Source organism: Larus michahellis, chromosome 9, assembly GCF_964199755.1.
Source record: "Larus michahellis chromosome 9, bLarMic1.1, whole genome shotgun sequence".
Lineage (NCBI taxonomy): Eukaryota > Metazoa > Chordata > Aves > Charadriiformes > Laridae > Larus > Larus michahellis.
In genome coordinates, this window is record NC_133904.1 from 43,077,746 (window position 1) to 43,104,992 (window position 27,247).

General features: G+C 41.5%; 1 protein-coding gene across 3 annotated transcripts in view; it reads right to left on the minus strand.

Annotated features, from left to right (window-relative positions):
• Positions 1–27,247, minus strand: part of AFF2 (ALF transcription elongation factor 2) — a 346,222-nt gene that overhangs the window by 292,892 nt on the left and 26,083 nt on the right. Inside the window, exon 1 of one of the 3 annotated variants that reach the window (XM_074599582.1) lies at positions 12,628–13,113. The exons of the other annotated variants lie outside the window; for them this stretch is intronic. Within the exon in view, the coding sequence (XP_074455683.1) occupies positions 12,628–12,650 (23 nt within the window). The 5' untranslated portion in view covers positions 12,651–13,113. Of the gene's footprint in view, positions 1–12,627; positions 13,114–27,247 lie in introns of those variants that run through there. 3 annotated transcript variants of the gene reach the window in all.

Here is a 27,247-nt window from a genome sequence, read left to right on the forward strand (position 1 = left end):
TATAATACAGCTAATATACTATTGCATACAATAATAATTCCCAGTTGCCAGGGTTTGTTTGTGTTTTGGTTGGTTTTGTTTGGTTTTTTTATCTTCCTCCCAAACACATTTCACTAACAGGGCACCATCATTACTATTATTATTTACTATTCAGATTGCAGCTCTCGCGCCCAGAGTGCGCATTCTTTATTACTCCCAAGTTCTCACTTGCCATACAAAGTGCTCCATCCAAATACAGATAAAAAGTAATTTCCTCAAGAGCAAGGTGTGAACTGAGCATACTTAATTGTGCACTGTTATATCAACTGTATAATGTTGCAATAAAATTCCAAAACAATGTGATTAAAAATTATACCAAATGAGGATACCAAGGTGCCATAGCCAGTCAAAGCGCATTTATCCAATCTAAATTATATGCTAAGCAAATAAAATAAACATGCAATTTGCTAATTAAAGTGCACTCTCATGTATCCTGTAACCACCATAAATTATACAGCAACATTTAATTTTTTGACTGTTTAGCAAGGTTTATGACTACTTTACTAAATTAAACACAGAATGAAGGGGGCAAATTAGTAGGAAAGCACTGCTTTTCCCCTCCCATTTCCTTTTAGATGTAATTTTTTCCACAGTTTTTTGTTTTGTTGTTTTTTAAATAATCACACCTTCCTACAGCAGTGTCTTAATTTTACTGTATCTCTTCTCCACTTTTACTTCCAAAGTGTATGTTCCACCTGATTTAATGACAGCTATTTACTTTTGCTGATTTTCTCCAGTAGGGAAGTGAGAGCATTTTGTTTATCTTATTCGAATAATCCTTTAGTAAAGATTCTAAGCACCAAAGTCTCCGCATTTGGTCAATGACAAGAATGGTGTTTTTTTTCCCCCCTCAAATAACATGAAGATTTTCAATCCCTTCATTTCACCCAAAACAGACTGCCCAAATCACAAATGGCAGCTGACTGGGTTCTAGTGGAAGCTGTGAGCCTTCCATCATCTGGAGTCAAACGCTGAAGGCATTCCTGGATTCCACTCGAGGGGAACTGTGAACACTCGGGGTTTGTTTTCTTTTAAAATATAAGAAAAGTCTCGGACTCTCTGTTTGCCTGGCAACCAGGTCAGCTGCGTTTTAGACTTCTCAGAAACAATGTTTTATCCCAGAATATGGTCAGGTAAAGAAAAGGGGGTGGGCAAGGTGGAAACCACTGGTTCACAAGCCTTTACTCAATTGCTTTGCAGCTTCTCTGAATACTACAACAGGATTAGTTATGGGATCTGACTCTTATCCCAGTTCCTCCCTTCGCAGTTTCCCATACCTCTTCTTCCCTTTGCACTTGTACGAAAGGCAAAATGCCAATAATTAATAGAGTATGGAAGTGGTTTATTTTCATATTCATGCCCAATACATGAAGATTAATATTCCTCAAAATTGTCCATCTATCTGAACTTTAGAGACTATCTATGACTAATGTGCTCTTCTAACTTAAAATGGGAGCATCAGACCACAGGACAACCTTTGTAGTTGGCCAATGTTATCTCAGCAACAAAACAGAAACTAACGTTCAGCTGTATCAGCATTGGAGCTGATGTTCTGTACCCAACAGTTACCTGCAAACTCCCCCAACCACTGCACTGGCACACTAAACCCTCTATAAATGTGGAGTTAATCACAGACTATTTAGCCTTCCTGGATAGGAGTGCTGCTGAGACAGTTTGGCAGATTCTGACGCATTCTGCATTCTAAAGAAATGCAAATCCAAACCAACACACAACTGCCAAGACAATGCAGGAGTTTTATGCAACTGTAAAGATGATTAAGGGCAAGAAAATCTTCCAGCTGAAGACCAAGATCACTCCAGGAAGCCCCAAATGGATGTATCCAAACAGGGTACACAAACTGCAACCCTCACAACCTTCTTACAGAGGTCAGAGCGCTTCATTGGAAGTGTACAATATTAGCATCCTAATTTCAGTAAATTCATCCAAAAGTTAAAATCTTTGCAGAGCTGCCTTTTCTAGAATATCCTAGAAATGAATGCATATGCCAGAAAAAATTTGTCGGCAGATACTCTGCACAGAGTAGGGCTTCTTACAACAAAGAAACCAAGGAACACTTTCGCCAAGTCTTTTAGTTGCACATTAGAATAATAGTATTGTTTCATACGTGTCTTCCTTTCAGCCACCGAGATGAGTATATTTGTACTTTGTTGGTTACAGATGCCTTTTTAATTGGTATTGCTTTGCTGGGAGGATCAGTGAGTTAGCTGCTTTATGCACAGTGCTGCCCAATTTGCAGTTTTGCTGCAAGATCTTTTCCTTAGAAATACTCCTAAATTCCCGTCTTCAATGAAAACTGCCTCTCACTAGAACAAGGAAACGGTTCTGCTATCTAATCTGCCTCTTGAAGCCTTGCCTAAAGACAGCTCCTGCTTCATTGGTAATTTATTTTTTGGAAAATGGGGGAAAATGCATTTCTTTTTGTCTTTCAGACCATCCTTTTTCTAATTCTTCCTGCTGACTGACATTTAATAATATTGCTTCTGCAATGAACAGAAAGCATTAGATTCTCTTCAAAACAAAATGTTGCAATTTTTAATAAAAAAAAAAAAAGCAATTTCTTCTTCTCACACGTGTACAGAGATATGTTAGCTAGAGAATATCCATTATGCCTTGCCCATGGGGAGGCGTGACACCACATCTGAAACCTCTGCTTCTGCCATGTGATATAAAATAATTTTAAGTACTAGACAGAAACAGTCCCTGCAACCCTGCAGGTTTAAGGATGAATCATAGTTTCTGCTCTCTGAATTATGTCTCTACCTGCTTTGATTTTTGGGATTGGAACTAGATCTTGGACTAAGAAAGTTGATGCCAACAGCTTGTGAAGCCAGTGCCCATCAAAAAGATGTGGTGGTTTTAAACTGAATGGCCCGTGTCAGTAAGTACTGTTAAGCTAAACACTCCAATGCAGAGACACCATGTACTAATTGAGAGGAAAGAGCAGATGCATAATTCAGGGCTTATACAATGGATTTACTTAGCATAGGTGAGGTTCTAGACTCTGTAATATTTGGTCCAACTGTTCATCAAGCTTAGGACATTTACATATGACCTTCTTCAATCCCTCCTCCCCTCCTGCCCGGCTGAGAAAAATCAATAGTGCTTTGTTGTAGGGTTATGAGAAATTCCAGAAGTGCAAGATAAGCTACTCTCTCGGTTCAAGCCTAATAGCCAATGGAGCTCAAGGGAACCCACAATTACCAGCGCTATAGCTCACTATTTCTGTGTTGTTACGACTTAAGGATATTTTGATGCCGGAAAAAAAATAGTTGCCATCATTTCCAAATTTCTTTCTGCAAGATACTTACATATCATGTCCTGGAAAAGACTTCCTATGAGGCCTGAACTCTTGGATAAATGATATCAGAAAGCCCCCCACCTTTTTCTCCTCCTCCCAACATCTAACAGCAAACTTATTTTTGAAGCAAAAAAAAATGGCAGAAAGTAATTTTAATTAATTTCCAAATTATTTAGAAGAGCCCGTTTCATAGCAAAAAAACGTAACTAAGTTACAACACAATTCAAGCACCTTGTTTGTAGAGTGGGATTCTTCTCTGTTTTACTGTTGTAAAGCCAAAGTAACACCACAGGACTGAATTGTATTACACCAGATTTCCACGAAATAAAGGAGACCGCAGCCCTGCCTGTTGACCTCTGTGGGATTTTTGCCTAAGTGATTATTGCAAGATAAAGCCTTTTGACATAAAGAGGAATGAAACTGAATTTTAAAAGGAAAACGTGTAACAGAAAATGCAAAGCAATTATCTGATTACTAATAGGAAGAGGTACAGAGCCACGATGTATAATGTTCAAGGGATTATCCAGCTTTGAACAATGCTTGCTTAACAGCTGCTACCGAACTGTGGTTTGTGCACTTGGCAGAGAGTTTCATTAATGATAATCTACAGTGTTTACAGCCCATAGGCCTCTAAATATGTTAAGAACCTTTTTTATTTGTATTTTATAATCCTTTTCCCTTATGTTTTATGTTTTTCTTGATATTTTTGAGATCTGAGGAGGTTTATGTTTCAAAATGATTCATTCTGCTCTGACAACCGCAGAGCAAGATTGCAGTAAATGTTCCCTTGTTATCAAGGCTATGTATTTATAAACAGAAAGGAAAACCATCTAAATTCATACCAGGGTTTGGATCACCACCAGCTAATACATTCAGATGCCAATATACAGTGCTCCATTGTTTACATGCGAAAGTAAATGTCAAACAAAGGTGTCTTTGCCAGTTACTAGATATTTCTCAGTCACTCTTTGGACCTGTCAGGTTGCAGCAAATTGAAACTGCCTTATTTTTGACATTGCATTTGACCTGAACTTCATTTAGAAGAATCCTGCAATTATTTTAAAGGTACAGTATTGATTAAGACTTACATTTGCTTTAGAATTTGGTTTTCAAATGTTTCCCTGATCTGCTCTTCATGGCAACACTTAGTTGATATCAGGAAAACAGAACATAACTAAGAATATAACTGCTGTGGAGCAGATTATGTATTATGTAGTATACTAAGAAGAAGATCATGATTCACAAGCCAAGTCACTGAGTCCTGGCTGTAATCATTTTGATACATGGTATTTCAGTGGCCGTGATCCTGTCATGATAAAACCAAAGGAGATTATTGCTTCAAAGCAATTAGCACGGTTAATTTTGACATAGGACAGCACACTTCTCCTTCAGTATTTTCCCCCTCTTTTGTCCTCTCCCCGTTTTTAACATCTGATTGGTGCAAGTTCCTGTTGCGGCTGGTTTCCCGTCTCAGTGATGCTCAGCTGCCAGGAGCCCTCCTGCCAGGCTGCACTCCCTGGGGGATGTGGCAGTGCAAAGAGCTCCCCTCGCCCACAGCAGTACGAACCAGAAACTCTCAGCGATGTGTTATCCTCATTCCAGCTGGTATCACAGGGGCATGAACACCACATCTCAAGCCGCTAGAGGGTTGGGTTTTTTTGTTTTTTTTTTTTTTTACACTGGCCCTCCAGCATGCTGACTAGCCTTGCTAAAATGTACACTTGAAAGAAATCCTCTCCCCTCCTGATCACTATTGGTTTCTATAGAAACAAGAAGGAATCTCTGTTCTTCTCTAAATTTTTTCCCCTAATGCTTTTTGCAGTACCGTATGAAACCAATTTTTTTAAGTTTTCTTTTTTTTTTTTTTTTAAGACTCCACAGACCTCCATTTATAACCTCATTCATCCAATTAAAGAACAACAGATTAGATAAAAAATGGGCACGGGGTTTAAATTTTAAGCAACTCAGTCCTATGCACTAACTATCTGTGGTCAATCCATCTCTCCTGGGTCATTTTATGACTCAAGCATTTCAAAGTAAATACTTTAAAACAACGGTACATCACAAGAGTTAAAAGGGGTCAAGAGGATATTTACTTAACCACTAGTTGACTTTTTAACTTAGAAATATTTCAGCAGTTACTGTATTTAAGTGAAATCCGTCTCCTCAGCATCCCTCATAAATTACTCTAAAACTCCAGGGTTTCCATCCACATTGTGAGTCACCACCCCAATGGCTGCAACTTCTTATTATTTAGATAACTGTGATGTTTGCTTGCTTTGTTATTGTGCCCTTCTCCAGAGACTGCATTTGCACAGGAATTGCTAAGGCTTGTAAATATTGTATCTGCCTTGTTGTAATCACTAGGCAAATATACTTGCACTCAGTCATATGAAAAAAACTAAGAGCTGTTGAGCCATGAAAAATTTCTCTAACAGAGGTTTGACTTTAAAAAATTAGGGAAGAAAATTTTTACAACAAATAGACTAACAGAGACTACGCCAGCCAGAAGTGAAATCGGTAATACAAAGACATTATTTGGGAACTACTGTTCTCTCCTATCAGAAAAAAGGAAGCAATGATCATTATTCACACCATGATGATGCAATATAATGCTTTTTTATAAAAACAATAACGGGCACTCGGTTTCAGTGCACATAAATAACTTTCTTTTATAGTCAACTCAAATTTACACACACGTTTACTTGGAAAGCTTAATATTCATGCACGCACAAATCACTTACTGTAGGTAGTGAGCTGAACTAAACAGAATAAAGGTTGATTATATTAGGCGATTGCAGATGGGACCAAATTGATTCCTGATGTCGTTATAACACAGCAAAGTGACACACAGGACAGCTTCTGTCCAGCGAGTCTGAAGAAAGCATTCAGTAGAAATACTGGGTTTGCTACTGCTGCTACTGCACCAGCACTGTCTGCTTATTAGCAAAGATGACAATGGGACAATTGTGGAGTTGCAATCTGTGACGTGTTATTTGTTTTCTAATCCTATGTTAGCTTTGGTGCATTTTTGCTTTAAATGAATTAAAATCCCTCTGCAGGTGCTAAGAATATTATGAGAGTTGTAAACTGAACAAAGTGCTGTGTCAGATTCATTCCTGCTTAAACTGTAAGTCAGCACACAATTCTTGGACCACTATATATAACGTTACGACTTTTAGCATCATCTTTGAGGATCTGGCACAATAATGTGCAGGACTGAAGTCACCCCAAAGCCCTTGATGGGTCTGGTTAAGGCTTTTACACAAAAAGGTATTTTTTTCTCAAAAAGAGAAGGAAAAGAAAAAAGCACTTATTGTATTGTTTCTTTCAATAAATAACGTGTCATATTCTTTAATCTTTTTTCTTGTTACGGTTCAAGATGGCAGCTCCAAATGCAAAATTCCTAATTCAATGTAGAAGAACAGAATAGAGAAACAGGCCAATGTTATATTCTTTGCAAAACAGTCTCATCATAGAAACAGCTGTTCAATATTGATTGTTTTACATTGCCACAGCTAACTTGTCCCATAACTAACATATTTTCAATTTCTTAGAAACATAATTACCAAGTGTTTGCTCCATTGGCACTAATCGCACTAAAAGTCATCAATTTGCAGAGGTTTTGTTCCATTTTACCATAGAAAAATATTGTGTGTCTACAATGAATCATTTTCAGCATCAAATTTCACTCTGCTTTGTAACATTCATGCATTATGACAAAAAAAAAAACAAAAGGCAAAGCCAAAAATCAAACAAACAAAAACCCCAACAGTCCCAGCACAGGCTGGCACTCCTCAAAGGCTAACATGGGAAAAGACGTATATGACTGGATTGCTTACTCCAGTGCTCAGCAGTCAATGATACACTGATATTAACAAGGATGGAAATATTGAATGCCTGGTGATCTGCCAAAAAAATTGTACGGTACCTACTATGCATTTTCTCTTTCTGTCTCTCCAGGGAGAATGAGCTCTGTACAGCTTCATGCATAGAAACCTATTTTAAGGGATATGCTGGTCGAAGTGGGGGCCTGAAAATTTCATGTCAAGAACCAGGAGAAAAATGTGTGCCACAGCTAAGTTTACTGTCATATCTAGGAAGCATTTAATACATGTGAAACTCAAAGTCAACAGATGTATGGTATAGAAGAGTGCAAGACTTAACATTATTAACTGTTAGTTCAGAAAAGCTCTGTGAAACTAGGAAATCTCTCTCTGCCAACATTAGACTGGGGGAAGAAAAGCCACTTTATTGAAATTATACAACTTCTAGGAGGAAAGGAAAAAACCAAACAACCAACCCACAACCAAAAAAAACCCAAACCCAAAACTTTACAAGCAGATACTCTTTACTTTGCTAACAGCAGAACGTGCCTTCATTCTTTACCTTACTCCCGGTTTACCCTACATATAACTCCAGGTCCCACTTGCGTGTGGCCATCTCCAGCTCTCCTGAACACAGTTAACTGAACCCACTGCCTATTTGCTGTGACTGCTATTACGAGATTATGTAGCAAAACAAGAATATCCAGTTGTTGGTCATTGATTTATCTATAAAACAGTAACTGTAAAAATGATAGAAGAGGTTCTGTACTAGACAGTCTTGTGAAACAGTTTATTACTTAAGCATTAATGACCCGTTTAGAGGTCTTTACTGGTCAGGTAATGACCAGCTAAAGGAGTTAAGGGCCCGAGGCAAAGCACTCTAATAAAACCCTGCATACAGCATGTGTTTGGTTCCTCCAAATTCTATTAGGAAAGAGAAGCGTAAAGGGTAATGAAAGACATGTCCAGGAGGCACTCATATCAGCCCTCTCATTTTATATTTGGCATAACACACATGGCCTTATTCCAGCGGCACAAATCATTCCTTGTTTATACTACCACCTATCACAGAGAAGAGCAGTAACTACAGCCGAAAATGGCCAGTCATGATGTTAAGGACCCTGTTGCTTTGAGCAAATAAACCTTCCTCCAACTGAAGGAACCAGTCTTACTATTTGAACACCCAGTATCCTTTGCACGGAGAACACGTGTTCAAAAGAAAGAGAAGGGAGCCAATATGCTGCCAGGCATCTCAGCCAGTCCTGCCAGTCCTAAATCCTACTCTAGTAATATTAAGGGCGGAGTGATTAAGTGTGTTCTGTATTCCTATGCAATTCTACTTGAATATGAATGTCCAGTCGCTTTTTACTGTTTGCATTGTGAAGAAAGGCATATTAAAACAGGAGTTTAATATTGATATCTCCTCTCTACGACTAAGACAGAACAGCTGTATATAGATACACACTTGCCAGTAAATTAGAAGCCAAGGCTTGGAACAGTACCCACGGCCTCACTCTTGGCTTCAGAGGCAGGTAAAACATTCAGGCCCACATAACCGCATCTTGCTATTACAGCCCCACAGCATCATTGATTTTGGTCCTGATTTATGGCATCATTTGTTCTTGATAAGAGCCACTTGCCAGCACTACTCAGAAGAAAGTAAAATACGATCTAAGAGTGGAAATTAGAAAGAATACAGGATAACAGACTAAGAACTGCTAGAAAAATGTGCAGAGATTCCTGTATTTGCAGGATGAGACGATCTAGGTACAAGCAAGTTTATTTGCTCAGCATTTATTACCATCTCATCAACAGTAAAACAAGGATAAAGAGCATTCTGATGACTTAGTCAAAAAGTTACTTAATTTCACTGTCGCTCCAATGAGTATAGTATATTTTGAATGTCTATTTTAAAAAACACTCTGTAGTGTTTACATGACTAATTATAATAGCTTCTTTAGAGTATTTCCAATTTTTTGTGTAAACAGCCTTTTAAGCCATGTTCAAGGCTTATTTCAGACCTTAACAATCCTTCAGAGCCATTGCAGCTAATCATATAAATACACATTAAGCCAAATTTAAGTTTAACTCATGTACTGAGTAGAAAAATGGTGGCTTCATACTTATACCTTCCAATTTTCAAGGTCAAATATCTCAGTGTTTTATTTCAGACCATCTGAAGTGATCATAACACAGTCTAGGCATTTACTGAAATTAAATTTCCCAGCAAAAGTGAGCAGAGCAGAAAACATACACAGTATTAAATAGATATGATTATTTCTACAGCTATACACTTTGAAGGGCTAAGGATACAAAAATAAAATTCAGGCCCTAATGAAAAGTTGGTTCTGTGCATGCAGCACAAAGCTTGAATTCAATCCAGAAGATTTATTCATTTTTTTGAGCCAAATTATAAACTTTTGCAACACAGGGTTAACGGCAAAAGTGCTGACACAACAGTAAGTATATGGTGGCGCCTGCAAGCAGCGCTATAATTAATCTAAGTGTACTGTCATTACACTAAACGCTGCTTCTGCAGGATCATTCCAAATCATGAGGCACTTTCTCTCTTTCTCAGATAACATGCAGTTTATTTCCAATCATGTACGTTTTCAGTCGTAGCATGATTTGCTAAAGGAACATTAGGTCTTGAAGCAATATCTTAATCAAATCAGAATTTTCTTCTGTAAAACAAATCTTTGGCTTTTGGAGAATTAGTAACATCTAATGCCTTAGGATAGAGATGTGAAACTGTGAACTGAAATATGCACTGCTGGAGACCATACTCAGCCTCCTTGCTTCTAGCCATTTACAAGTACATCTATCTAACCTCCTACCTACACACCTACACTTTATATGGTCATAAACCACCAATGCAATATCTAAATTACACCCTGAAAACTCCAGGTTTGAAATGGGTTGTATGAAAATTCACCTCATGTGGTTTATTCATTTCTGCAAGAATAGAAGGCTCTGACTCCTTTTGGATGGAACTCATTTAAACAAAGCCCAACAGCAAACACCCATAAATTAAAGCATTATTGGTATTTATGCAAAGAGATACACATAAACTGAGTGAATTCTGTGTAAAAGGCTTTAAAAGAGGAAAGAAGTAGAATCTTGCATATAAAACACTAACTGCATGTACAAAGTTATTCAGTTCTTTTTGAATTAATACTTTGAAATACATCCTACAAGGGGAGAAAAAAAATTGTATCCTTCCTGGAAACTTGTTTATTCACATGCATTTAAGATTTTTTCCCCTACTGCCTCCCACATCCACTGAAGTCATACTGCCTTAATAAACTAAGAAAATATGGGAACAGAATGAAAGTAAGTATTTCACTATATCTATCTGAAGCTAGTAATTTATAATGGATAGACATCTATCCAGAATATATTCACTTTACTTCAACATAAGCTATTTTTGAAGCAATTGTCTGCTTCAGGAACTTTATGACCAAGCTACTATGATTATGTTTACAGAACTAAAATATATATACCAGAATTACTCATTCTTTACTTTTGATATGCAAGTCATTGATTAACGACCAACTGGAATTCTGCAACAGGATTCCTATACTAGCAACATGAACATGGAATCGGTATGCTATATTAATGTAAATCACTTTGTAAAACTGTTACACTCTTCAGTGTAGTGCTACGCAAATTCACATACAGAAACTGAAAAAATACACATTAAAAGTCAATGGCAAGATGAGAAGCCATGGCCCCTGGGCCAGCATCTTATTCAGCATCTTCACCCTTTGCAATCAGCAGAGTTGCACCAGTGAGAACTAGATAAAACATCTTCAGAACAACACGTGTTTAAAAGACACTAACACCATCAAGCAGATGCAGCACAATCATTCACACTAAGACTACTGTGGTGCAAAGTCAAGTTATATTTTTCCACCAATAAATGTATTTCATCTAGTAAACAAAGAATACCGCAGTACGCATACATACACATATATACTCAGAGAAGCCACAAAACATGCCTGATGACTATTCCACATTTCAAGAGTGAATAATGATTACAGACATATGGTCCTAGCCTACAGTGTGTCAAAACCTAGAGCAAAGTAATATTAACAAAGTAATCATACTTATTCTTTCAAATCTAAAGATGGCAGTCCACAAACATTTAAATTTAGCAGTAATTTTGTTCCCGTCCTTGTGTTGGCAGTGGCTTTCTTGCAACTGCACAGGCAGATAGATCGGCAAATTAATTTCCCTCCCTCCCATTCCCACCCCACCTCCCAAAAAAAGAATAAAAAGACAGCATGCTTTCAGCAGGATCACTTGCTTGATCTGACTCACAATGTGACATTCTAAAAACCAGAGCCAGCACAAGGCAGACAGAACAAATGCATAGTTAGGGTAAGACTGGAAGGCAGAACATTTGTCCTGGCAGCCTGTGCATGTGTCAGATTTAAAGTGAATGAAAAAAAACACACCTACTATCAACAGTGTCCAGGCTGAGGATATTTTAAAGGTGCTTCAAAAAATACCCAAGGTTCATTATACCCTTTGTCTTTTCAAGCTTTCCAACTATCACCTTTGGAAATCCAAGCTACCTCTGGCTCAGATAACCACATATAAAACGCATCACTGTAACAACTAACAACATTACCATGTCCTCTAGGCCAGGCAGCAGTAGCACATCAGGCTACTACTTTAGAACTGGAATAGCCAAACTATGCCAGCTCCGTTACAGCCTGCAGGCATACCTGTAGTAAGGAAAATTAACTTCAGTAACATCTGCAGAACACGCTCACAAAGTCCACCAATTTACTTGGTGGGATAATTCCCTGAAGTATAGAGACCACCAGAAAGCTGCTGAAGAAGGACATCTGAGGCCAGTGTCCTAAAATATTCAGAAGAGAGGGGACCAAGGGTGCACTGTCCTCTGTTGACTGAAGGAAGACATCAGCACTACAAGACAAGGCAGTTAAATTGTGTGGAAGGTCCCATTCCACCGCTAGCCACACCTGGGTAACCCTCCTCCACATCACCATGTCACAAGTACACCTGAGAGCAGAGATGGGCACAGCAAGTTTTGGGAGCCAGAGACAGGTTCTCAGATACTGCCTCCACATCTGCTTAATCCGCTTCCATAGTTTTAACATGCTTTCCTCAGCAGCGTGAGAAATCTGCTGAAACCAAAAGCACTGGGAAGCAACTAGTGCTTCAGACGCAAAGCACCCCACCATGGTGTGGAAGCCATGGTCACACAGGTCCTGATGAACCTCACAGACAAGGCGTACACTCCCATGTTACTACAGCAGCTCACATTTATCAGCCAAGACTAAAAGCAGTGAACCTGGTTATCTTGTCCAATTCCTACCTGCTAGAAAACATATAAACACTTCAGCCCAAAGACCCAAACAACCCCCTTCAGGTAAATCCCAGGCCACAAGGCTACAGGATCAGACTTACTTCTGGTGCTGTGACTGCGGCATTTTCGGTTGTGTTGTAGCTCATCTTCAGGCAGGTGCAGAGAGGCCGGTTTTTCAGGGATACCCTCTCCCAAGCGAGGGCAGCAGGCTCTGTGCCCTCAGGATGCTGACAGCCCCAAAGCCATCCTTTCTCTGTCACTGGGTTATTACAGAAAAGCCACAAAGTACTATGAAGGCAGAAACGTTTTGTTGAGGGTTTTGCTAGTTTTAAAGAAACAAGATGGGGCTCAGATACCTCGCATCAGAAGAGGGCTGTATGCACCAGATCATTAGTGGGCAGATACAACCCTGAGTCAGAGCCTTCTGCCAGCCCTAAAAGGCAGGAGCTCAGACATCACTGTGGATCTTGCATTTGCTAGTGGCTAAATCTAGTGATTAGTCAGCACCGAGAGCTGCTGAATCACTCTTCAAAGGCACCTATCTCCCTGCTTACATCAGCTAGGCAGCCACCGCACTCCACTTAAATAGCCTGGGCTGTGCATCCATAGCCAGTACCCTTTTACTAAGCTTGCACGATACCTAAACCATGGTACAAAACTCTGATCCCTGACCTGCCACAATATACTTGCTAATAAAATAATAATACTGACATGCACAACAAAGAGATGCATATGATTTTGTACTAGCTGTTCATATAATCTTTCTGATAAAATAATTTGAAATGTAATGCAGTATTTATCTTCTGTCTTAACAATCATGAATATATTTAAACATCTTTTAAAGTTCTTTTAATTCAGATTCTATCTTTCATTATTAATTGTTTGCATATTAATTATTTTGGATTAAATGAATGTAGGCATTGATATTCATAGAAGACAAATGACATACTAAGCAGATGAGACAATTAGCATGAATTACTTCAATAAGCCAGAACTCCCAAAAATCTCTGCATCATTAAAAATTGCCTTTAAGTTCAAAAAAAAACCAAACCAAAACACAAAATCACAAGATTAAATCATATTTTATTACTGTGATTCATTAATGTTTTTACTGACCGTGACAGACTTCACCTGGCTAAATCTGAATTCTGTCAACTCTCATCGTAACAAAACCCACTCTTAGAGATAAGGTGCTCTCCACAGGGGCCAAACAAAAGCAAATCAATATTTTCTAGCTAAAGGACAATCTCTGAGTCAAGATCTGTGTGAGGAAAATCTTTAGCCAATTCTTAGAGGAAACTAACTACTTAGAAATACATAATAAGCAATTAAACTTATTGCTTCAGAATTTAACAGGAGTTTTAAAAACAGTGGCAATTATTTTCTCATGCTATCGGATGAAAATAAGTGCTAGCAGCACTTAAAAATGATGCATGGAACAAAATATTTGTGAAATAAACCAGAAAAACTAATAAAGGAAAACTTCTGCTCCTCAGTGATAAAACCAAACAAAAGGCATGTTGGTGTACAGTGGCTTTGTCCATGACAGAATTTTGATATTGTTCTAATATCCACTTTGACAGAAAATGGCTGTTAACCCCCGTGTAAAGAATATCTTTGATAATTTTCTTTTTTCTTTCCTTTTTATATCTGAAATCAATTAAACAATAATTAAGAATTGATTGTGGAATGCTTAATCCTGCACATTTGTGCAATTTTTTTTAAATTGAGTTCGGGGTTTTTTTGCTTCTGGGGAGACTTAAATATCATTGAACAAAATCCTCTGGACTTTTCTTACCAAACAGTGGGATTTAAAACAGAGAGGCAAATCCTACTCTCCTTATTTAGAGGAGTGCTCCTATCAAAGTCAACAACACTGCAGCATTCTTTAAAAGCAACAGAGCTTACACTGTATCACCCACTGGAGTCAACAGGAGTGCCAGGAGGATGATAAACAGAGCTATGTTTCAGAAGTACTTTAACACCTAAACAGAGACAAATTAGAAACACTTAGGGGAGGTGTGTATAAGTAAGGTTAATACAATTCCACGGAATGTCGCAGTTCAGTTCAGATCTCCAATCTGTCCACTCAGAGTATGGCAAAAAGTCAATATATGTATTTCAAGAACTATCAGTAACTTTCCCACTAAATCCTGGTTGTACTACAAAATGGGAATCTTCCAAAAGATGCAGGTTACATCAAACACACAGAAACATCTAATCTGTCTGTACTTGAAGGCTGTGAAAAGGACCTCATCTGACCACGAGAGGGAGAATTGACTCTTACACATTGTTTATTCACATATATTTTCATCTCAAACCAAGCTCACAAGGAGTGCATTTCTGCAGTTCAGTATACTGTGGTGACCCACCCCACAGCACTGAGATCTCTGCCTACACATGCTTAAGAGAGGAGCGAACAAAACCAAACCACAGAACCTCTCTTTTATTGAGGGATGTTGAAGCCCAGTCAGGAATGGTGAGGTCACCAGGGACACACCATTTGAAGACAAGCAGGGTCTGAGTTTTCATAAGGATCTTAGGAAAGACTCAGGAATGCTCTGAGATTTTTACAGATTCAGCCGTGCTTTGTGTTTTTCACCTCAAAATAAGATATTGGTGTACACACTTGGTGCTACCTATTTCCGTAGTCCCACTTCACACGTGCTGGTGGTGCTCCAAAGACTGTACAGGTGGCTGTACACATCTTCACATAGGTTTTAGACCCTGGGGTTATCTCCTAACACTCCTCTTAGTTTGGATTTTGCCTACTCAAAAGTCTACTCCTCATATGGGAAACAGCAACAATTATGACCAGAGCCTCACAAAAATTTAGGAAGGCCCTGATGACAGAGTATTTTCCATGAAGAATGTGGGACACTGAAACCTAATCTTTTCCTCAAGTCTACAGACCCAGAGTTTGCTGATAACCCCTTTCAGGCCCACTTTAAAGTTCATCTATTTTTTGGCCGCTGGGGAAGTCACAGACTGAGGGATGTATGAGGCTGTCGTGAGAGGTTTATGTTTATTACATTTATTGCTGCTGATAGCAATAACTAAGAGCAGTCCCTGCTGTACAGGACTTTGCAGATCTGCAATAAGTTCTTATGTTCTGGTTGTGTTTCAGCGCTTGGAGAAGTGCAGAGTAATGGAAGTAAATAAATAAATTACAACATGTGGGGTTTTTTTTCACCCAGCTTCAAAACACAGCCCTATTCCTCATTTCTCAGGATCAACCATTACTCATGCTCACTCCTGAGGACTGGCTTTATTTACAAAAGAACTCATAACCATATGACATAAAGTCTATCTCAAAGCCTCCCTATGTTATTTGTGACGAGAATAATCACAGACCATCTATGAGAAATGTGAGGCAGTATTAAGTATAGACCATATTTTGGTTGTTGTCCAGGATGTCTGGACCTTTTACTGTACTCAAATATATTATGCTAATCTCCAGCCAGTGAAAGGAGATGGGAAGAAACCTCTGTTCAAGCAAAGAACATCACAGCAGATGTGACTGGGTCCCAAACCTTACTTATCAGCAGACGGATCTGGAAACCCCATCCCAAACCAATAGCAGTTTCTTAATCTACTGATGTGTAACGAACAGCTACTGATCTCACCATCAAAACAACAATACATGATTTACATTCGGGTCCTTCCGAGGCATGCAGTTATTTTTCTCCCTGGGATTTTGAATGCCTTTTTCTTTTCAGAACATGGCTAAAATCTAATCCTACACAGGGAAACTACTTACAAAAGCCAGCTTGTATCTGACATGCAACAGCAATATGGGAACACCTGAGCCACATTTACTATGCCATCGCAGCTGCAACAAAATTAACGAGCTGACCTATCTGACAAGGGATTCAAAACAAACTTTCTCTGCACAATAGCGAAAGCTTTGTTCAGAAATAGGTCTATTTAGATTATTTCATATTATAGAGTTATATATACTTAAGGATAGGAGAGGGCATCCAAGACACAGAAATCCAATTGCTTTTAAATTACTATGCCATGGCTGTACTGAACCTAGGAAAACCAGAGCTCACCAGCCCGTTTTCCAAGTGTGTGGAGAAACCAGCTGTAACTACATTATCCTGTGTGATGCTGCGAAGAAGCACCTTAAAAACATAGAAGTATACTGTACACACGTGATAATACGCATGCCATACACCATGCATATATGTATATATAATACTTATACATATCTCCTGCATTATCATACAGCATATAAACTAAACAATATCAGCACCTACAAAGGTGTGTATACACACATATGCACAGCTATATATGAGTTCTCTCAAGCCTGAGAAGTCATCCTAGCACACAACTCAGGACGTGTTTATGGACAGTGTATCCTAGATAAAAGTGCAGAATACATTCAACAGTGGCGGAGCCGGTATGTCCACAAAGCTCTCAGGGAGGGCAGGGCAGTGGGGCTGGCACATGTCCTCCTTGTCCCTGCAGCAGGGTATGCAGGACAGGGCTGGAAGGCACAACAACCGCTCCAATTCCCTGATCAAAGGGTTTGTTCATAGGCAAAAGGGGAAAGGTCCCGCCCCGAACGGCTGCCAGCACTGACACAGCAGAATCGTTTTATTTAGGCAAGTACTTTTTGGAAGCTCAAAAATCTGCAAATACGTTTTAGTGAGTTTGGTAAGTCCTGCTGAAAGCAGAAGTTCTCAATGAACCAGTAAAGCCAGCCAGTGATACCAGAAAATACCGATGCCAGCACTTCTGATAAGCGGGTTAACCTGTAATGCTTCAACTGCTATCCTTGGTGTCACTAACCGCTTCATCCTGAGTGTAATTGACTCCAGGGGAAAACAAAAGAGGGGATTTTGTTTTGTTTTGACAAATACACTGCAAGGCACCACACTAAGGTGCCAAAGGCTACTTTGTATTTACAATGCTGATGATACGCACAACTCAGAAGTTTCCTGACCTCAAGTACAAACACAACATGAAAGGTGATATATCAAACTGACACTATCACAGCTAGGAAAAAAAAAAAAAAGAAAAGAAAAACACCTCAGATTTATACCACAGTATTTATGCCTAGCATGAATACTAACATCAAGCTATGCAGGCTTTGTTATATCACTGCTTAAAAATTCTGTGATACAGCACAAGGGCAAAATAGTCCAGAACCAAATAGAAAGTGTTTCCAAACATAAAATTATAGGAAGAAGAGAAGAAATCTGATGCATCTGGAAAGGAACTTTAAGTCCACAGAAGTAACAGCACATTCAGGCCTCCATTACCCTCCCTTCATCTTCGTGCCTCATCTTACCTCCAACCTGCAGGCTGCCAGCACCCCTCTATTTATTGTTCCTACACCTTTTTTTTCCACCATACCCTTATGCATGTGCGAGCCCTATCCCTGGAACAGTATTCAAAGGATTTCAAGCAAACCCTTAAAACATGCACCTTCCAGAAAGTGTCTGAACCTCAGGCCTCTTAATTGAGGCATCAATAAAACCACTCTTAGAAAGCCCAAAATGAAATAGGCTTTCCCCCCAAAAAACCGTTCCTGTTGGTTACCTGGAATCAAATAGAGTGTTCCCGTACTTAGGTTTGAGGTCACCCCCTCTGTACATTTGGGGTATTTTAATTGTTAAGATAGAGCACTCATCCATTTTGTAACATCTGTATCTCAAGCAGTTCCAACAGCAGAGGCCAAAAACTGTCTACTGTATCCCAGGACGTTTCAGTATAACCGAGGTGAAAGGGAATATTTTTGTAAGAAAATAGAGATAGTAAAAATAGCACTCCATAGTATCTAAAAGAAAGGAATAACAAAGAGCAAATTTTGTAGCTGTAATTGTACATAATGTCTGAATGACCCAATAGAAGAGAGACACTGAAGTCAGTCACTTCACAAAAGAGAAAATAAAAGCATTGCTCATTAGTGAATGTGTAGTAAAAGCAGACATTTATAAAAAAGTTTTGTAGTGCTTTCTACATCCTTTCACACAGAGTACACTACTCCTGAATATTTTGAAAATATTAATGTTGATAACATAGAGGTAGTATTGCATTTCCTCCAAAGAACACAGATTTGAATAACAGAATTTATAATATGAGCTCTGTATCGTAATTTAATTTAACCATGAAACCAATTTCTGCCTTCAACATTTTATGTTTTACGGTATGAAACAGAACATTATTTGCTGTAATGTAGTTTATTTAACCTTAACCTGATGTGGTGCAACAGTGAATACAGATACACTCAAAATGTTAATAATATGACACGCCGAGCTGATTAAAATTTCAATTGTGTTTCCTCCATCTCCTTTGGAAAGTTAATGAATTAATGAATCTTTAAAGGACAGTCAGGGAGGCCTTAAAAAGAAGATGCCTTTTTGAGTAAGGAGAGAAAGTGGCAGATTACAACTTAATGGCCTCAGAATAATGGTAATTTCCCTATTTTCTTCACTTGCCTTAGCTCAGCTAATGGCTTCATTAGTGTCCACACTCTCAAACGAATAATAGAGGACCATGTCACATCCATCTTAGTCACATCACAATAAAACCGTTAAATACAATTCAGCTACCTGCCTTCCGCCAGCCTGTGCTATGAGGCAGAATTAGCAGCACAATCAATACAGACTCCTGTTATTAGATTCTTTTTCTTTTAAAAAAGAAGTGTATCATCAGGTATAATCATGCATTGCTATTTAACTTTAGGGCAAATTTTATGCTGATTAGATAACTAGAATTACTCAGAAAGGACATACAATGAAGGGAAAATAATTCTCCTTACTTTACACCTATTGATCAAAAAACCAAAAATTCCAGTTCTTTATTTGATAAAATTGATTGATTACCTCAAAGTCAGCACAGATATGTCAAATTCTTCCTGACATCCCCTCTACCAAATCATTTCACAAACCAGGCTAATTAAGCAGCTAAAAACCTCCTTGGCTTTAGCTACCTTTATCTTGGGAGAAGAGATTCCATTCAACCAATTAAAATTTTTGGAACAAATTCAGGGTAACTGAATACAGCTCCATCAAAAGGTATGAAGACTGATGTAGCAAGTTCACAAACTGATCTCAGAACTATAAAAACAAATGGGAATTATGACTTTTTTAAATACTTTAAAGGCTTTTAATTTCCAAAGGAGCTGAATTTCAATCATTTTGTGATCATTAGTTTTAAACTGGATTTAAGCAGCATTGTTCTTTTTTTACTCATTATACGGCTTGGCTACTCCATGCAACACGAAATCTCTGTTCAAGCATATTTTTCTCATTATATACATATTTTGTACAACAAACAATATGCAGGCTCTTTAACAATAGTGGCTGAAACATGCACACTTGGCAAAATGTAATGCACAAGTAGTCTTATCCTCTACTTTTTATCTGTGGAAACCAAAGGAGCAAGCTCCAACTTCTACCTAGCTGAACTGCAGCTGGCAGCAACACACAAGTAATAGGGAGAGGAAAATGGCCCATTTAATATATAAGGAAAATCTCAAATGCTTCAGGCAAAATTCTGTTCTCAGATCCATACCACAGATCCTGACTCCAGTGCTCTGCCCCTTCTTGACCTGACTATCTAACGCTACCAGAAGCTGCTACGGACGTGTAGAGGCAGAGGTTTATTGGATCATACCTACCTAAGGCAGGATTTTGCACAAAAGGATTCCTGGACTGATTCCCTGGTTCTCTACATAACCCTGCCATAACCACATCCAACTGACGTCCAGGAAGAAACTGCTTTGTAAATCTTAGAATACACGACGTGCCGGGCATCTGCACTTGTCAGCTGAATAAATTGTTCTGACAACATAAATCTGATCCCACTGAGAAACCTTTTTTAAAATACATTATTGACTAAAAATATTTATATGCAGCACTTCTCCTGTTAGCAAAGGTAATATATTAACTGCTTTGCCATTACTGCAAGTAACTTCAGGCCTAAGTGAAAATACTTTTGTATGTGTGCTATATATCCATTTTGAATTAAAACACGATGTCAATATTATACTAAATCACAGCTGAAGTCTCAGTCTTAAACAGTTCTTGAGTGACACCTGCATTCTAATTTTTTATGAGCAGTTTGTCAATTATATGACCTTAATGAGAAGTAGTGCTTTCAAAACATGTACCTACAGGTAAACATGAAATATTCTCTTTTCATATTATGACTGTTTATCATTTTAGTTCTTAGTTGGTATTTTGCAAAGGATTAAGCGAATTCCAACAGAAAAACGGAAGGGGCACAAAAGATCACCTACTTCTTGTCTACCCTAGGGTACTAAAATCTAATATATAAAAATAAACTAATACAACAACCACCAATCAAAGCCTCTCAGAGTCAGGCTACCATTGTATTTCTCAGAAGACTATTTCATAGCTCACCGTGGAGGGATTTACTCCCTATGGCCAGCTATGGAGCCTTGGCCTAAGCAAATTCCCATGAGAATGAAGGAGGAAAGCTCCACAAATACATTTGCCCGTTAGACCTCCGAATTTACTTAACAACATCATGGTAGACTCCAACTTTCTATTAAACATGTGCCCTTTAGGGCCCTAGTTAATTCTATGACTAGGCACAGAGAGCTTCATCTACAAACAGGGCAAAACCAATGGGTCATAACTCAATGTGCTGTTACAGCATCAGCATTACAGCATTACCAAGCACAGGCAAATCCAGACGTGACATTTATTATTTGAAATCAAATGGTCACAGTATTGCCTATGCTTTTTTTAAAAAAAGAAACAAAAGAAACTTTGAACACATCATTGGAATGGAACATTTTAAAAAACGCAACAGTAATTTTAACATTTACTTTTACAGGCATCCTTATGAGCTCAAAGTAAACTTTTTTCTGCTCATTGCTGTCGTGGTTTAGCCTCAGATGGCAACAAAGAACCACGTGCCGCTCGCACGTGCCTTCCTAACACAGGAAGGATCGTAAGAAAAGGCAAGACTCTTGGGTTGGGACAAAAGCAGTTTAACAGAACAGCAAAGGGAACAGGCAAACAACAACAACAACACGGATAGGGGAATATACAAACGCGATTACGGGACCGCCGCTCCGCCGCTCCCCGCCGCTCGCCGACCGGCCGGACCCGGGACGCCCCAGCCCGCTTTTAAGCAGCAAGTGCCTGCCCCCTCCCCCGGCAGCTCAGGGTGGGCGTGGCTCACATGGCATGGAATACCAGGAAAAGTTAACCCTATCCCCACCGGAACCAGGACATTATCCACCCCTTATTCCATACCATCTATGCCATGCCCAGCAGGTTCCAATGAATTGCCACCACTTTCCCCTGTTATATATATATACACACATATAATGCCCTTAGTTTATGGGTCATCCCTCCAAAGTGTCCGTTGAGTTCTTTTAATCCACGGCTTTGGGCTCCATTTGTTAAAACAGTCTCTCAGGGCAGGTGAGATGCTGGGTGGTGCTGGTCTGTTGCATGCTGTATTTTTCAGAGCTTGTGACTGGTGCACCTGGTGTGGCTCATGCACGCAGTCCGTGGGCTAAAGATGTAGATCTTGAGGAAACTGCTGGGCGCCAGCTGCTGAGATCAGTTCTTATCCCATCATCCCTGTGCCTTACTTGTAGTACAACTGATATCAATTATAGCAATGAGGACATACAGTGACAGTGTTACTTATCAATTAACAGCACACGATCTGATTCATTGGCTATTCTCGCCCAAAATCAGATCCCCATGAGGTACACATCGGACTTCCCCATCCTGCCGCATCACCCACCAAGTGCACCCAGGTCCTTGGGCAAAAGCAATCCCACGGATGGGTTTGCCTTTGCCTGAGGCAGGACTAACCCAGACTGTCTTCCCTAGCATATTCTTCATATGCACTACGGGGACTTTATCCCCTTCTACAGTACGTGGAAGTTTTGATTGGGCAGGGCCAGCCCGATTGTTAGATCCCCTGGTGTTAACTAGCCAGGTAGCTTTTGCTAAATGTGTATCCCAGTGTTTGAAAGTCCCACCACCCATTGCTCTCAGTGTAGTTTTTAACAGTCCATTGTATCGTTCTATCTTCCCAGAGGCTGGTGCGTGATAGGGGATGTGATACACCCACTCGATACCATGCTCTTTGGCCCAGGTGTCTATGAGGCTGTTTCGGAAATGAGTCCCGTTGTCCGACTCAATTCTCTCTGGGGTACCATGTCGCCACAGGACTTGCTTCTCAAGGCCCAGGATAGTGTTCCGGGCAGTGGCATGGGGCACAGGGTATGTTTCCAGCCATCCAGTGGTTGCTTCCACCATTGTGAGCACATAGCGCTTGCCTTGACGGGTTTGTGGCAGTGTGATATAATCAATCTGCCAGGCCTCCCCATATTTGTATTTCAGCCATCGCCCTCCATACCAAAGAGGCTTCAAACGCTTGGCTTGTTTGATTGCAGCGCATGTCTCACATTCATGGATGACCTGTGCAATAGTGTCCATGGTCAAGTCCACCCCTCGGTCACGAGCCCATCTATATGTCGCATCTCTCCCTTGATGGCCTGAGGAGTCATGGGCCCACCGAGCTATGAATAGTTCACCCTTACGTTGCCAGTCCAGATCCACTTGAGCCACTTCAATCCTAGCGGCCCGATCCACCTGCTGGTTGTTCTGATGTTCCTCCGTGGCCCGATTCTTCGGTACATGGGCATCTACATGGCGTACTTTCACAACCAGATTCTCTATCCGGGCAGCAATATCTTTCCACAGTTCAGCAGCCCAGATGGGTTTGCCTCTGCGCTGCCAGTTGCCCTGCTTCCACTGCTGTAACCACCCCCACAGAGCATTTGCCACCATCCATGAGTCAGTGTAGAGATAAAGTACTGGCCATTTTTCTCGCTCAGCAATGTCCAAAGCCAGCTGAATAGCCTTCACCTCTGCAAACTGGCTCGATTCACCCTGTCCCTCACTGGCTTCTGCAACCCGTCGTGTAGGACTCCACACAGCAGCCTTCCACTTTCGATGCTTTCCCACAATACGGCAGGACCCATCAGTGAACAGGGCATATTTCTTCTCATTTTCTGGCAGTTTATTATATGGTGGGGCCTCTTCTGCACGCGTCACCTCCTCCTCTGGTGACATTCCGAAATCCTTGCCTTCTGGCCAGTCCATGATCACTTCCAGAATTCCTGGGCGACTGGGGTTTCCCATTCGAGTTCGCTGCGTGATCAGTGCAATCCACTTACTCCATGTAGCATCGGTTGCATGATGTGTGGTGGGGACCCTTTCTCTGAACATCCAACCCAGCACCGGCAGTCGAGGTGCTAAGAGGAGCTGTGCTTCTGTACCAACTACTTCCGAAGCAGCTCGAACCCCCTCATATGCTGCCAATATCTCTTTTTCTGTTGGAGTGTAGCGGGCTTCGGATCCTCTGTATCCACGACTCCAAAACCCTAGGGGTCGACCTCGAGTCTCCCCTGGTGCTTTCTGCCAGAGGCTCCAGGTAGGGCCGTTCTCCCCGGCTGCGGTATAGAGCACATTTTTAACATCTTGTCCTGCCCGGACTGGCCCCAGGGCCACTGCATGGACTATTTCCTGTTTGATTTGTTCAAAAGCTTGTCGTTGCTCAGGACCCCATTTAAAATCATTCTTCTTCCGGGTTACTTGATACAGAGGGCTTACAATTTGACTGTAATCTGGGATATGCATTCTCCAAAAACCCACAATACCTAAGAAAGCCTGTGTTTCCTTTTTACTAGTTGGTGGAGACATAGCTGCTATTTTGTTGATCACATCCATTGGAATCTGACGGCGTCCATCTTGCCATTTTATTCCTAAAAACTGGATCTCCTGCGCAGGTCCCTTGACCTTACTTCGCTTTATAGCAAAACCAGCATTCAGAAGGATTTGGACTATTTTACTCCCTTTCTCAAAAACTTCTTCTGCTGTGTTTCCCCATACAATGATGTCATCAATGTACTGCAGATGTTCTGGAGCTTCACCCTGTTCCAGTGCAGTCTGGATCAGTCCATGGCAAATGGTGGGGCTGTGTTTCCACCCCTGGGGCAGTCGATTCCAGGTGTATTGGATGCCCCTCCAAGTGAAAGCAAACTGTGGCCTGCACTCTGCTGCCAAAGGGATTGAGAAGAATGCATTCGCTATATCAATCGTGGCATACCACTTGGCTGCCTTGGACTCCAGTTCGTACTGCAGTTCTAGCATGTCCGGCACGGCAGCACTCAGCGGTGGCGTGACTTCATTCAGACCACGATAGTCTACAGTTAGCCTCCACTCTCCATTAGATTTTCGCACCGGCCATATGGGACTGTTAAAGGGTGAGCGAGTCTTGCTGATCACTCCTTGAACCTCTAGTTGACGAATCAGCTCATGGATGGGAATCAGAGAGTCTCGGTTAGTGCGATACTGCCGCCGATGCACCGTTGTGGTAGCAATCGGCACCTGTTGTTCTTTGACCCTCAACAACCCCACAACAGAAGAATCCTCCGAGAGACCAGGCAAGGCAGACAACTGTTTAACTTCCTCTGTCTCCAAAGCAGCTATGCCAAAGGCCCAGCGGTACCCTTTTGGGTCCTTAAAATACCCTCTCCTGAGGTAATCTATACCAAGGATGCATGGAGCCTCTGGGCCAGTCACAATGGGATGCTTTTGCCACTCATTCCCAGTTAGGCTCACTTCTGCCTCCAGTACAGTCAACTCTTGGGATCCCCCTGTCACCCCAGAAATACAAATGGGTTCTGCCCCTCTATAGCTTGATGGTATTAAAGTACACTGCGCACCCGTGTCCACTAGAGCCTTATACTCCTGTGGGTCTGATGTGCCAGGCCATCGAATCCACACCGTCCAATAAACCCGGTTGTCCCTTTCCTCCACCTGGCCGGAGGCAGGGCCCCCCTAATACTCGTCATAGTATCCATTACTCACTTCTTGCATAAATGACTTGGAAGTTCCTTCAAGAGGATCAGAAGCAAGATCAGGCCTTCTGCTTTGTCTGGGGAACGGCCCACTGGAAACTGGGGCGGCACTTTTCCTGGAGGGATCCCCTTTTGTGGTTGTCCTTCCTTGCAACTCCTGTACCCGTGTCCGCAGGATCGAAGTAGGTCGTCCATCCCACTTCCTCATGTCCTCTCCGTGGTCCCGCAGGTAGAACCACAGGGTGCCTCGTGGTGTGTACCCTCTGTACTCTCTCTCTTGAGTGGGGAAATGCCTGCTTCTAATAGCTGAGATGCTGGCCCGTGCAGGTGGGGAGTAGAACATATTCTCTTCAAGTTGCTGGACCTTCCGCGACAGTTTCTCCACAGCTGAGACAAGGGGGGAAGAGAGACTTTCTTCATATCGCCGGAGCCGGCCAGCTACCTCATCCACCGTTGGTCCCTCTTCACCTTTCCATTCCATTACTGCCAGGGAGTTGGCATATGACGATGGTGCGCTCCGTACAAACTTCCGCCACATGGGCCTTGTGCATCGCACCTCATCAGGGTCTGTGGGTAAGTCGGCATTGTCCAAGTCATAGTAAATCATCTCCCGCACGGCTAATTCTCTCAGGTACTGGATACCTCTTTCCATGGTAGTCCACTTGCTTGGCTGACATACAACATCCTCACTGAAGGGGTACCTCTCCCTCACGCCTAACAGGAGTCGTTTCCAGAGGCTGAGGGCTTGGGTCTTTTTCCCAATCGCCTTGTCAATGCCGCCTTCCCTAGACAGGGATCCCAGCTGCCTGGCCTCCCTACCCTCTAATTCCAGGCTACTGGCCCCATTATCCCAGCACCGGAGCAGCCAGGTGACAATGTGCTCGCCTGAAAGTCGGCTGAAGTCTTTTCGCATATCCCGCAGCTCACTCAAGGATAGGGATCGAGTAATTATCTCTGGTTCTGCCTCTTCCTCCTGCTCTCGTGATGGCCCTGGTTCATCATCATCTCTTACTAAGCGAACTGATTTCTTTGTGTACTTCTTCTTCTGTATGGGGGCAACTGATACCGGCACGGGTTGGTTCTCTGGTTCAGTGGCAGTGGCTACCACGGGGGTTGCAGTAGCCGCAGTGTCCGCCGCAGGGGTTGCAGTAGCCGCAGTGTCCGCCGCAGGGGTTGCAGTAGCCGCAGTGTCCGCCGCAGGGGCTGCAGCAGCCGCAGGGGCCGCCGCAGGGGCTGCAGCAGCCGCAGGGGCCGCCGCAGGGGCCGCAGCAGCCGCAGGGGCCGCCGCAGGGGCCGCAGCAGCCGCAGGGGCCGCCGGTCTGGTTTCCATCTCTTCCCCTTGAGGGTGCTGCATAATTCTGAGCAGTGCCTGGTAGATACTGGCCAGGGCCCAGCACAGCGCGGTGAGTTGTGCCTCTCTAGAATAGCCACAACATTTTCCCTTCAAATATTCTACCACTTTATCAGGGTCCTGTAATTGTTCAGGGGTGAAGTCCCAGACCATTGGAGGCGAGTAGTTCTCTAGGTACCTGCCCATGCTCTCCCACATGCCATGCCACCCCTGACTATCCAGCCTCGGAGCAGATCTCCGGGTGGTAGTCTTAAGTAGTCGCTTAACCCTAAACAAGACCTGGAACGTATTCAGGAGACATAGCACTAGGAACACACTAGTTTGAGTATCCCAAGGATATTCAAGATTCTCAAAAGCTGTCATACCTGACCCGAAGGAGAAAAGGGAGGCAAAAGGGCTGGGGAAACTATTAACAAATTCTGAGAGACGGTGTCCAATGTACGGACAGGACAACAAAACCACATAAACACCCCAAAATAACCGTCTGAACAGTGAT